Source organism: Canis lupus, chromosome X (genome assembly GCF_048164855.1).
Source record: "Canis lupus baileyi chromosome X, mCanLup2.hap1, whole genome shotgun sequence".
In the NCBI taxonomy this organism is placed as follows: Eukaryota; Metazoa; Chordata; class Mammalia; order Carnivora; family Canidae; genus Canis; species Canis lupus.
The window spans coordinates 22,340,068-22,353,106 of NC_132876.1; the positions used below are offsets into that span (position 1 = coordinate 22,340,068).

Here is a 13,039-nt window from a genome sequence, read left to right on the forward strand (position 1 = left end):
TATGCAAATCCTTTCCCAACTGTCACAACACCTATCTCATCATTCCTTGGAACTTACATGCCCTTGGTCTGCACCATGTTACTCAGCACTGTTAGTGATGCAGTGTGCTGCACTCACATTATTACACACTTTAAGTCCTCTGCCTGATACCCACCCCCTGGTCCATAATTTAGGCCAAGTCTGGAGGAGGTTCAGAACTTTTCTAGTTGAGAATGTGCTTGATCACAATAGCAAAATATTCTACAGGAATAATTCTGACATCCTTACCCTTCCACTATCCAGCACATCATCAAGGATGACTAGGGCCTTCTTGGTATTTCTGATACTTCTCTAGTATATAACAATTTTTCAGGGTTTTTTGCTGGAAAACATAGTTTCTCTTTTGAAAACGCATAGTGTTCTACTAAATATAAAATATATGCCACCTCACAGAAATTGACTGAGTCACACTCTCACAAATTAGCTTTCCTGAAACATTTCATTGCAAGTAATAACACTGCTTTCTGCTTTGTAACTATAGCCCTATTGTTTTTTTCCTCGAATAGCGAGGGGAATATTAAAAAAGAAAACCATACCTGGGGGCATCACAATGCCAGATTTCAGGTTGTACTACAAAGCTGTGGTCATCAAGACGGTGTGGTAGTGGCACAAAAACAGACACATAGATCAATGGAACAGAATAGAGAATCCAGCAGTGGACCCTCAACTTTATGGTCAACTAATATTCGACAAAGGAGGAAAGACTATCCTCAAATATCTTCTATTTGCTATAATTCTATTCTGTCCTGTTGTCTACTTGTTAACTAATTATTTCCAGTTTTTTCTATACTAAATTATAATGATTATCTCTATACTTTATTATATTGATTACCCCAAAGTATATGCATTTAATCATGATCAGGCACTACATTCAGCTCCCCTGAAGACTACCTTTTAGCAGGATCTCCTCAAGGAAGTTAAGACTTTATATTTACACCTTTAGGTGTTGTGTTTTCATAACTCATTTTACCCTCATGACCACCTTGTAAAGGTAAAGCTATGATTTATCTAAGGTCACAAGGAGATGATAGCAGAGTTCAGACCATAACCACTGTCTCCTGACAGGCCACACACTCCATCACCTGCCCTTACTGCTTCCACAACTGCAGACCACTTTAGCAGATCACTACAGCAACAGGAAATTTAAAGGTCTTTCATGTTATTTTGAATGCAGATAGAATAAAATTATGGTGTTTGTGTTTTTCTCAGTCAGATTAAAATATAGCAATGTCTTTAGCTATGCATTAATCCAAACTTGACAACTGAACCTATACCTCAACATTTTGATACCAAACTTAATCTCAGGTAATTTATTTATGAATGAACTTGTTTATTAGTATACTTAAGGTAGCAACTGTTCACAAACTCCTTAAATTGCTTTTATTGAAAGTTAATTGTAAATACTTTGCCAATTAGCTTAGACATTCTGCTTTCATGAAAAGATAACATGTGAAGTAAAAGAACAATTTGCATACTTTTAAAAGTCTCTGCCATAACCTCCCACTGGCACATAGTGATGATATAATAGACTCTTCAGTTCAGGGAAACTAATTATTATAATCAACAATAGAAAGTTTACCCTGGCCTCAACAAATGGATATTTATCTCTTTCTTGATTGGTCAGTAGCCCAGAGTTGGTCAGCACAATAGTCAACATCTAAAAGAAGAAGCAATAATCAACCTGCTAATTGCAGCACTGCTTAAGTTGCCATCGCTGTTGATCATTTCTCTTCTAGGAAAGATATGGGCTTCCTATCTAGTTCCACTTTAAATTAAATCATTGTCCAGAAGGACATCTTTCTTTGCCTTTTTAAGGTAGCCAGGGAAACCAGTTTCCTGATATAGGTTCATTAAGAAAGACAAGAGGCTGGCGTCAAACAGTCATAAATTTATAAAGGAAGCTTCTAAATGGAAAAAAAAAAGCTAGAACCCTATTACACCTTGTCTTTTCCCCCTGCCCACATATGAAGCATCCTACTTGCCTTCAGGACTCTTAGGACCACACCTCAGTGTTCATAAGTTGGACTGACATTCAGGCTACCACCCCCAGCCCAAAGATGGCTTTGGTAGAGGAGAGGGGAAGAGAAATGCACTTCAATTTACCTAAATCAATCCATTTTCCAGATTCCCTCACTTAAGGTTCTGCTTGCTTGTTTTATTTTTCACTGGCCAACCTATTGGTTTAAACAACTTGAGGTTTAAAGTGAAATTTCATTCATTTTACCTATGTAATACTTTTGAATCTGTGTGTTTGCAGCTTTATCAGCCTTCTTTTGACTTTAACTTGTCTGATCCTTATTGCCGACTTTTGGAAACCAGCTATAAAAGCCTGCATGATCCCCATTTAAAAGCTTACCATAAGCGAAAGGATATCCTAAGGAGATTAAAGAAGGGCGGCTACATCACCAGCAATAATAAAGTAGGTTGAAGCCTCATTCTTGTTAACCAGCAGAAATTTAGGGACATGATAGACACTTGCTCCCATACTTCACTAGGAACCTGCATCAGCTTTGGCTAAATAGTAAAGAATATTTATTAGAAAGCTCAATTAATTACTCAGTATTTGGATTTCTAAATAAGACTACTTGTTACTGCTTGAACTTTTTTCTTGGATAACATCACAAGATCAGCACCAAATGATTCAAATATGTAAAGACAGACATACAAATGTGTTTATTCATGTATTTTCTCCCTGGGGTAGTATAGCACCTCTCCTCTGGCTCTAAAAGTAATAAAGGCACAGTATACCTATCAAGGAATAGTTTCTATACTTTTGGAGAAGACTAGAGACAAAATGGAAACGAGCAGAAAAATAGCATGATGAAATAAATTTGGGGGGGTGTTAAATATCACTATTATACTGGTGTTTTAATAACAAATTCATTGAGAATTGTAAATTTCTGATTACAATGTGAACCAGATTACTGAAATAATAGTATTTAGATAGAAATTGCTTGGTGATAGAGCAATTTTAGATACCACCTTCCAAACCACTACCAAAATGTGCTTTTATTACCCTTCATCCCAAATTGTTACTAAAAAGAGTCTTCTTATGACACTCTTCTCTGGAAAGGTTTATGATTGTTACAACTTTCTATTTATATCTTTGGTTTTTGGTTTTGCTTTTATAGGTCATATGTACCTTGAAAGAATTGAATAAGTACAGGCAGTATCTGACCACTTTAAAATTAGACTTTGAAAGAAACTATGTAAGAGAACAAGTAAGTTAATACTTAAATTTGTTTTATTTGGGGTCTGTAAGATAGTTTTTATTTAGAGTTTGGAAGAAAGGTTTGGTCCTCTGAAGAATGTTTATTTATAATAACCTGACCTAGAATTATTGAGGTAACAAATCAAATGATATCTCTAGAGATTTATAAGAGATTTAAAAATGAGACCTTTGCCTTTAATTTACAGAGAGATATTTTCACTTATCTGGAATGGAGCCACACTAGACTTAAATGCAGGTTAATAGAATTAACCATTTGTAAAGTACAGGAGGTTTACCAAGACCTAAACTTGGTAGGCCTTACAAAGGACAGGTTTTTTTTAGCCAGTATAAAGGTTTCCATTTTTTTTCTCTCAGAAAATGATTGAAAAACAAGTAAATAAATTGCACGAAACCAGAAGAGCCTATGACAATTATGGAAATGCACATTTCCAAGAATGGCTGTTACAGGAAGGTACACAAGCAACTCCAGACCAAGAGCTGATAATAAAGCACAGGTATGACTGAAGTTGATACATATTTCATGGACGCACTATAGACCCCAGAAAGCTGTAAAGTACTAGAAAGAGTTGAAAGCAGGAGCCCCAAAAAGGATTAAACACTATTTAACCCCCTATAGTTTTCAATGTGGAGAAAAAGGAAAGTTGATTAAGAGGTACCAGGGCTTGGGAGGAGAGTTTCTACCTGGGAAACTGGACTCACTAGAAGTGAGGGTAGGCCAAACTGAATTTGAAGAAATCCAAAGTCCAAATCCCTTAGCTTGGGATGGCAACATCGATAGTAGGAGAGAGAGAGAGAGAGAGAGAGAGAGAGAGAGATACTCATGTTTCAAAATTAAGTTGAAGTCACTGCAGGTTCAGAAAGGGAGAGTTCCTGTAACTTTACCTGACGCTAATACAAACAGGTGTTGTTCCCAACCAGTTGTGTGTGTTCATTCAGCTACTGCCCACACACATTCACTGTCCCCATTCAGACACCAAGCCCAGGTCCCAGGAAGCAGAGATGAGCTATATAGTTCTCTCTCTTTCTGCTTACCCTACCTCTTCAATTCCATGGGTTCATATCATAATATTCCAGAATACACACTGATCCACCAGGATCCCAGACTGGTAGTCCACAGACTTCTGTGTACATGGAAGGTCATTCAAAGACTTGGGAATTACAGAGAGGCCAGTACACATTTATTTGTAAAGGAAATTCAAATCAGCTTGTGTTTTGAAGTCAGTCTTTAGGTTGATTTCAGCTGTTTTTGAAAATTCATGCTCCCAGAACTGCTGAGCTGTGTGTCATCTCTGTGTGAAATTCTTTTAATCACTTTGTTCCACATTTTGCCATTGTCCCAACCACAACAACAGACTTGTATAACAGAGTCTGGTAAAATTAGTACAGTCTGGTGTGCTGGCATATCAGGTTAGTTTAAAGGTCCCTGAAAAAGTCTACATTTTCTGTATTCAAGAAATAAAAAAGCAACTTGAAAGGTGATTTGGGAACATCGAAATTGATAACACCATCATAAGGGAAGCACCTAATTTACCTTCACTTATATTTGCACTTTTACTCAGATATTTAGATATGATTAGTAGGGAATTAGACAAGGTTGAGCACACGGCAGAAAAGCAGAGCATACTCCGGATGAAGGAAGAAGAACAACAACATCAAGACCACATCAGAAGAAAACTTGGTCTCCGCAGACAAATTGAAGAGGTAAGGAAAACCAAATTTTAAACATTGAAGAGGAAATTACATATGGTTGTTTCACTGATGAACAGTTTTAGCAGTCCCACCATATTACCGAAAGCTATTTCAGGTCTGAAAATTAAACCACTATTAAAAATAATAATAATTTATAGAATAAATCACTATTGATCTTTTATCACTGTTACAGTCGACAAACTTTTACTTAACATAGAGTGATACCACAAACTACATATCTGTTGCATTTACGGTAACACCTCGTCTGCTCTTCGAGTTTTAGAAATTAACTCTAGTGAAAAATAATTATGCCTGAATTCTCTCATAATCCAATCAAGCCTATTTATTTATCTTCTCTACCAAAATACATTTAAGAGCAAGAGATTACATATGATACATCCCTTAGTTAATTAAGAAAAAACCCTCTCACCAACATCTTTTTAGAGCCATCTTTAAGCTCTAAATGAATGTAAAAGCTTTACATGAATTAAGTTTCCATAGCAAAATAATTTTCTTCCTTTTGCCATCCCATTGCATCCACCAACATATTCCCAATAAAAAGCAGTAAAAGAAGCCCATCCTAAGGCCAACATAAGATTTGCCTTATGGTTGACCCAATTTTGGTAAGGCCCTTGACTTGATCTAATTTGCTTGTTGACAAAATAAAGAAAAAAAAAAGATAATGAAAGAGAACCTCTGCTAACTACCATAACATTGTGTGCCTTAGGAATGGAAGACAAAAGAAATGTTACTTCTGACAAAGATTGGAGAAGAAGTAAAAAGAGAAGAAAGAATTGAAGAACAACATAAAAAAGCCAGGGAGGAAGCTCACCGGAAGGTAAAGTGAGCTTTTACTAATAACTCGGGCTATTTGAGGAAAAGCTTTTGCCAATTTTGATATTTTAAAGAATGAATTATCAAAAATCGCCTAAGCTCATGAGGATAGCTGTGGATGGAGAGGCCCAACGTGGTCTGAACCTGGGCTTCAAAGACTGGTGGGAAATGGGACCAATCTCCAGAAAAAGCACAATGAATTAAATTGGATCTAGTTGTTACTACGTGTTCTTCTTAATGCTGGACAACAAATGGGAAGATATCCTTCCTTCCATCCTAGCTTAGTACTCATTGTGACTTCAGAAATCTCAAAATAGGAATGAGGGCGCCCTTCAAGTAGACCATCAGATTTCAAATATCTGTTTTACATTTCCAGCGGCAAGCTGCTTTTAAATTTGTAAATGTTAAATATATTTTTTTGTCATTTTAGAAACAAGCACTTCTAGAGAAAAGGATCACTTATCATTTACAAAAAATACAAAAAGATGACCTTAAGAAAGACAAACCAGAGGGAAATATATTTGAAAACAAAGGACGGGATGAAAAAGAAGGTGAGAGAGAGACAATAAATGATAAAGTATCTAAGTAGAAGGTACATATCTATATATTTAATATTGGTGGCTTTAAAAAAAACCCTCTGTGCTTATGTGGTGAAGTCAGAAGACCCTTGGAAAGGGAAATCCTAGAAGTTCACACTACCTATGTTAAGCACTATGCAAGGTACCTTCCAGTTACAGCTCACGTTGTAAAGAATACACACACGCACACACACACAATATCATGTACATTATAACAAATTTAACACTTCCATAAAGTGGATCAGTAGACAACATTGTGCATACCACAGGTTTGAAAAGGAGGCGGAGGTGCCTGGGTAGCTCAGTTGTTAAGTGTCTGACTCTTGATTTTAGCTCAGGTCATGATCTCAGAGTCCTGAGATTGAGCTCCACCTCCGGTTTTGTGCTGGGTGCAGAGCCTTCTTGGGATTCTCACTCTTTTCCTGTCCCTCTCTGCCCCAATCACATGCATGCTCTCTCTAAAAAAATTAATTAACAATTTTAAAAGGGAGCCAATAAGAGGAGACTGTACTAAAAACAGATATGACAAAGAGCGACAAAGATATATGTAAAGTGAGAGACAGAGAAAATGAGCCAGTAAGAGAAAACATTACCAAAAAATCAGACTGAAACAGAAGGAGACAAAGAAAAATATTTTTTAAAAGAACAGGGCAGGGCAGCCCTGGTGGCGCAGCGGTTTAGCGCCACCTGCAGCCCAGGGCGCGATCCTGGAGACCCCGGGATCAAGTCCCATGTCAGGTTCCCTGCATAGAGCCTGCTTCTCCCTCTGCTTGTGTCTCTGCCTGTGTGTGTGTGTGTGTGTGTGTGTATCTCATGAATAAATAAATAAAATCTTTAAAAAAAGAAAAGAAAAAGAAGAACAGGACAGCCCCGGTGGCTCAGCGGTTTAGCGCCGCCTTTGGCCCGGGGTGTGATCCTGGAGACCTGGGATCCAGTCGCGCCCCGGGGTGTGATCCTGGAGACCTGGGATCCAGTCGCGCGGTGGGCCCCCTATGTGGAGCCTGCTTCTCCCTCTGCCTGTGTCTCTGCCTGTGTGTGTGTGTGTGTGTCTCATGAATAAATAAATAGAATCTTAAAAATAGAACAAATTTTAATTGAGGACTAATAAGAAAAGATTATCCAGAGAGAAAGCTAGCAAGAGAAAGAGAAAAAAAGTTTTTTTTAAAGGGAGACAAAAGAAGAGTCATTTAAACTATACCAAGCATGAAACAGAAATAAATAAAAAAATAAGACCAAAAAGATTAAAAAGGAAGAGGTAGTGAAAAAAGATGGTACAAAAAGAAAGAAATGAAGAGAAGAAGAGGGGAAGAATGAACAAGAAAAAAAGAAAGAAAACTGAACAGAAGAATCTAGTTATGAAACACACATACACACACGCTGGATGAAGGAGTGGGGGAAAAACAAGGCAAAGAAATAGGAGACAGAGACTAGAAGAAGTAGAAAGAAAGACAAACAGGCAAAGAAAGAAAGAGTGAAAGAGAGAAGAAACAAATACAGGGGAAAATAAAGGAACAAAGAGTGAGAAAGGGAGATGGAAAAGAAAGAAGTTTAAAAAGGAGAAGTCAGTAGAACAAAGCCAAATAAAAAGAGATTGTGAGAGCGAGAGACAAAGGAGTTTGGAAGAGCGATCTAAAAAGAAGTCAGTTTAGGGACCCCTGGCTGGCCTGTCAGGAGAGTACTCAACTTGATCTCAGGGTCATGAGTCCAAGCTCCATGTCAGGCCTGGAGCTTACTTAAAAAAATTTTTTTAAAAGAGGTCGGTTTAAAAATACATTAAAATTAGATGGATGGGTCAATCAATGAATTCATACATACATACATATATACATGTACAGACACATAGCTAGAACTTTTAAAAAGAGAAGCCAGTAGTAAAGTAAAGACAGGACAAAAAAAAGAGAAAAACAGGAAAAATTAAAGTAGTGAATATAATGAAATTAAAAGAAATGGGGGGAAGTGGAGAGGAGGTTAGATTAAAGGAAGGAAGGGGCAGGAAGTAAAGAAGTTTATTAAAGGGATAAGTCTGGGTAAAGGAGTAACAGAGTATGGACATGAGAGACAGAGGATGCTGAAAAGAAGAAGGTAGTGAGAAAAATTAAGTACATAATCATGGACAGGGGGATCAAGATCTAAACAGAAGAAATTAGTTAACAAATACAGTAAAATAAAATAGATACATAGAAAAGATTGGACTTTGAATGTACAGTCCACTAAAAAGGAAAAGCAGCATGAGAAAGATTAATAGGAAGACGTTATAGGAAGCAGGTGTGACAGCTTAAGAAGGGAGGAAAAGATGGAAGGATGGAATGGAGGGAAGGAGAAAGAAAGCAAAGAATTCTGAAAAGGATGAGGCTAGGAAAATTGGTAAAATAAAAAACAGGATGTGAGAGTAAGGGATACAGGAGTTTTTAAATTTTTTAAAAGATTTTATTTATTTATTTATGAAAGACACACACACAGAGAAGCAGACATAGGCAGGGAGAGAAGCAGGCTCCCCACAGGGAGCCTGATGCGGACTCGATCCCAGGCTCCAGGATCATGCCCTGAGCCACCCAGGTGAGGGACACAGGAGTTTAAAAGCAGGAGCTACTGTGAGAATTAAGTACAGTTGAAGAAGGCAGGGAGGGAAAAAAGATCTAAAAAGAAATTACTTAAAAATAGAGTAAAATAAAGACAGGCAAATTAATGAGACAGCTCAGCAGTAGTGGATGGATGGTTGGATAGGTAGACAGGCAGATAGGATTTCAAATAGGATAAACCAGTAGTAAGATAGGACAAAAAAGGACATACAAAATGAGAGAGAAGGAAAGAAGTTGTTATAATGAGCCAGAGAGAGAGAGAGAGAGAGAGGCAGAGAGGGAGCAGAAAGATGCAAAGAAGGAAGAAAAGTTCATACAGGATGAGTCTGTAGGGGAAACGTTACTTACAGTGGAGGGATGTGAGCGTGGAAGGGAAGACCAGTAAGAAAATCAAGTACAATTGTGTGGTGTACAAGAGATTTAAAAACTAGAAGGCTAAAAAAAAACAAATTAAAAAAAAAATTAAAAAAATAAAAGGGATCCCTGGGTGGCGCAGCGGTTTGGCGCCTGCCTTTGGCCCACGGCGCGATCCTGGAGACCCGGGATCGAATCCCACATCAGGCTCCCGGTGCATGGAGCCTGCTTCTCCCTCTGCCTATGTCTCTGCCTCTCTCTCTCTCTATGACTATCATAAATAAAAAAAAAATTTTTAAACTAGAAGGCAGGGGATCCCTGGGTGGCTCAGTGGTTTAGCGCCTGCCTTTGGCCCAGGGCGTGATCCTGGAGTCCTGGGATGGAGTCCCACATCAGGCTCCTGGCATGGAGCCTGCTTCTCCCTCTGCCTGTGTCTCTGCCTCTCTCTCTCTCTCTCTCTCTCTCTCTCTCTCTCTCATGTCTATCATAAATAAATAAATAAATATATATATATATAAATAAATAAAAATAAAAACTAGAAGGCAGTAAAGGAAGACAATAAAAGACAGAAAGATGATCGATAGCTGTATAGACAGCCATCCAGGTGTATAGGTAGGAAAAACTGAGTTTTTAAAAGATTTTACTTATTTGAGAGAGCGAGAGAACATGAGGGGGGGAGCAGACCCCTCCTCTCCCCCGCCCCCGCTGAGCAGAGAGTGGGGTGGCCAAAGGGCTTAATCTCAGGACCCTGAGATCATGACCAGAGCCTCCTGGGACCCTGAGATTATGACTTGCGCCAAAGGCAGATGCTTAACCCACTGAACCACCCAGGTGCCCTGCCAAAAATGATTTTTAAATAGGAGAAAGCATCAGTGAAGACGGGACAAAGATACATAATGAAAAAGATGAGAAAGGGGAAGAAGCTTAAAAAGAGGAGTAGTAAAAAGAGAGTAGAAGAATGGCAGGCAGGAAGGAAAGAGGTAGGAGGGGAAATCAAAGAAAGGAACACAGATGCGGGATAGGGTGAGTGGTGAGCAGATGGGTACAGGTAAGAAAGAAGGAAATAGGAGAAGGCAAGGAAGGATGAAGGAAGCGGGAGGGAGCAGGAGGGAAGGGAGGAAGGAAGAAGGCAGCAGGCAGGCAGGGAAAGAAAAGAGAGAAAAAGAGACAATGAAAGAAACGGAGTGAGGAAAGGTAAAGGGTATCTGGCAGAAAGGGAGGGAGGAAGGAAAAGGAGGAAAGGAGGAATAGGGGGTAGAGAGATCTAAAGAAGAAGATAGCTAAACATGAAGGTGCAGGTATGGAGGAAATTGGGTAGATAAGTAGACAGGATCTTCTGAGGAGGACCTCATACAGAAGACAATAATATTAAAAGGTAACAGGAGAGAGTGTGAAGGGGAAAAAAGTTTAAAAGGGGAACCAGTAAAAAAAAAAAAAAAAAAGAGTATATGAAGAATAGAAGGGGAGCACCTTGGTGGCTCAGTGGTTGAGCGTCAGCCTTTGGCTCAGGTCCTGATCTCAGAGTCCTGGGATTGAGTCCCACATCAGGCTCCCTCCTCTGCCTATGTCCCTGCCTCTCTCTCTGTGTATATCTCTCATGATTAAATAAATAAAATATTTTTTTAAAAAAAAGATCAGAAGGAAGAGGGAGGAAAGGAGCAGGAAAAAGAAGAAAGGAAAGGAGGGAGGACTAGACAATAGAGGGAAAGCAGGAAGTAGGGGTGGTGAGGGAGGAGGGAAGGCCAAAGTGCAGGCTCACCAGAAGACAAAGCAATCCAGCGGAGAAGAGAGAAATGAGTAGGAAGGAGACATAGAGACAGGAGATGGAGGGGGAAAGGTAGAAAGGAGAGACAAGGAAGGGAGTGGAGAGAGGGAAAGAAGAAGGCAAGAAAGAAAGAGAAGAATTCTAAACAGGGGTGAGGCTAGGAAAATAACAAAATTTAAGAAAAGATAGAATATTGGAGACACAGAGGAGTTGAAAAGGTGGGGCTAGTAAGAACACAAAGAATAGAATGGAGGACGGGTAGAAAGCGATCTAACAAAAGTCAGATTAAAATTGAGGGATGCCTGGGTGGTTCAGCGGTTGAGCATCTGCCTTCCGCTTAGGGCGTGATCCTGGGGTGGGTGTCCGGGGATCAAGTCCCATATTGGGCTCCTTGCAGGGAGTCTGCTTCTCCTTCTGCCTATGTCTCTGCCTCTCTCTGTGTGTCTCTCATGAATAAATAAAAATAAAATCTTTTTAAAAATTGAGATAAAAGGACACCTGGGTGGCTTAGTTAGGCATCTGCCTTCAGCTCAGGTCATGGTCCTGGGGTCCTGGGATGGAGCCCTGCTCAATGGGGAGTCTGCTTCTCCTTCTCCTTCTTCCCTTCCCTCTGCTTGTGCTCTCTCTCGTGCTCTCTCTCTCTCCCCCCTCCCCTTCCTCTTCCTCTCCCTCTCCCTCCCCCTGCCTCTCTCAGATGAAGAAAATCTTTTTTTAAATTGAAATAAAGATGGAAGGATGACAGATAGATGGTAGGTAGGTAGGTAGAAGGTAGCTAGATGGATAATAAAAGGTTAAAAGGTGGAAGCCACTAGGAGAGAATATACAGAGAAGGTAGCATGGGAGAAAGAGAGGAGAGAAGGAAAGGCAAAAGGTTTGGAAGTGAAGCCAGTACAAAGAGAGTAAAAGGAGGATGGGAGGAGGAGAGGAGGGAGGGAGGGAAAAGTGGGGTAGAGGGGAGGAGGAAGGGAGGGAGAAATGAAGATAGGAGGGACAGGGAACAGGGTGGGTGGTGGTGAGGAGAGAGACAGAAAAGGAATGTAGAAAGGAGAAGAGAGGAAGAATGAAAGGAAGAAAGAGCAGAAGCGGAAAGTAAGGAAGAAAAGACCAGTGTATGAGCGATAAGTCCACAGGGGAAAGTGTTCAATAGAGAGACAATGTGAGAGTGAGAGGGAGGGCGACTAAGTAAAGCAGGTGCTATTGTGTATGATGAGGGGGAGTTTACAAAGTACAAGTCAAATGTGTGTCCAGTATACTTCAGTAAAAAACATGAAAGTCAATAAAATATACAATATATTAAAGATGGATAGATATCTAGGTAGGTAAATGTGGGTAGATGATGGATGGATGGATGGATAGATATGCATGGATAGAAAGATAGATACCTAGATAGATAGACCTGATTTCAAAAAGGAGAAACCAGTAAAGAGTGCATCAAAGAGAGTGAGAAAGGGAAAGAGATGGGACACTCAGTGGTTGAGCGGCTGCCTTTGGCTCAGGGCATGATCCTGGAGTCCCAGGATCCAGTCTCACATTGAGCTCCCTGTGGGGAGAACTGCTTCTCCCTCTGCCTGTGTCTCTGCCTTTCTCTCAGTGTCTCTCCTAAATAAATAAAATCTTTAAAAAAAATAAAAAGAGAAAGGGAATAAATGGAAAACTTTTTAAAAGTGGGCCAGTATATAGTAAAAGAAAAAGAGTGGATGGATGGATAACATAGGATAAAATAGGTCAGAGGAGGATAGGATAGAGCAGGGAAGAGGAGGGAAGGGATGCAAAAGAGAGAGAAGGAAAAGGAATAGAGAGAAAAGTTTTAAAAGGAGTACAGAAAATAAAAGGCTTTTGAAAGATTTTATTTATTAATTTATTTGAGAGAGAGCATGAGTGGGGTGGGGGGGGCGCAGAGGGTGAGGGAGAAGACTAGACTTCCTACTAGGCATGGGGCCTGAAAAGAGGCTCTGTGCTCCATCCCAGG

At 39.7% G+C, this 13,039-nt stretch overlaps 1 protein-coding gene across 1 annotated transcript in view; it reads left to right on the forward strand.

Moving 5' to 3' along the window:
- LOC140628416 (fibrous sheath-interacting protein 2-like) overlaps positions 1 to 13,039 on the forward strand; it is a 75,231-nt gene that overhangs the window by 1,266 nt on the left and 60,926 nt on the right. The window contains exons 3-8 of the mRNA XM_072817791.1: positions 2,297 to 2,458; positions 3,171 to 3,260; positions 3,626 to 3,765; positions 4,831 to 4,972; positions 5,688 to 5,798; positions 6,225 to 6,345. Of these exons, the coding sequence (XP_072673892.1) occupies positions 2,297 to 2,458; positions 3,171 to 3,260; positions 3,626 to 3,765; positions 4,831 to 4,972; positions 5,688 to 5,798; positions 6,225 to 6,345 (766 nt within the window). The remainder of the gene's footprint in view (positions 1 to 2,296; positions 2,459 to 3,170; positions 3,261 to 3,625; positions 3,766 to 4,830; positions 4,973 to 5,687; positions 5,799 to 6,224; positions 6,346 to 13,039) is intronic.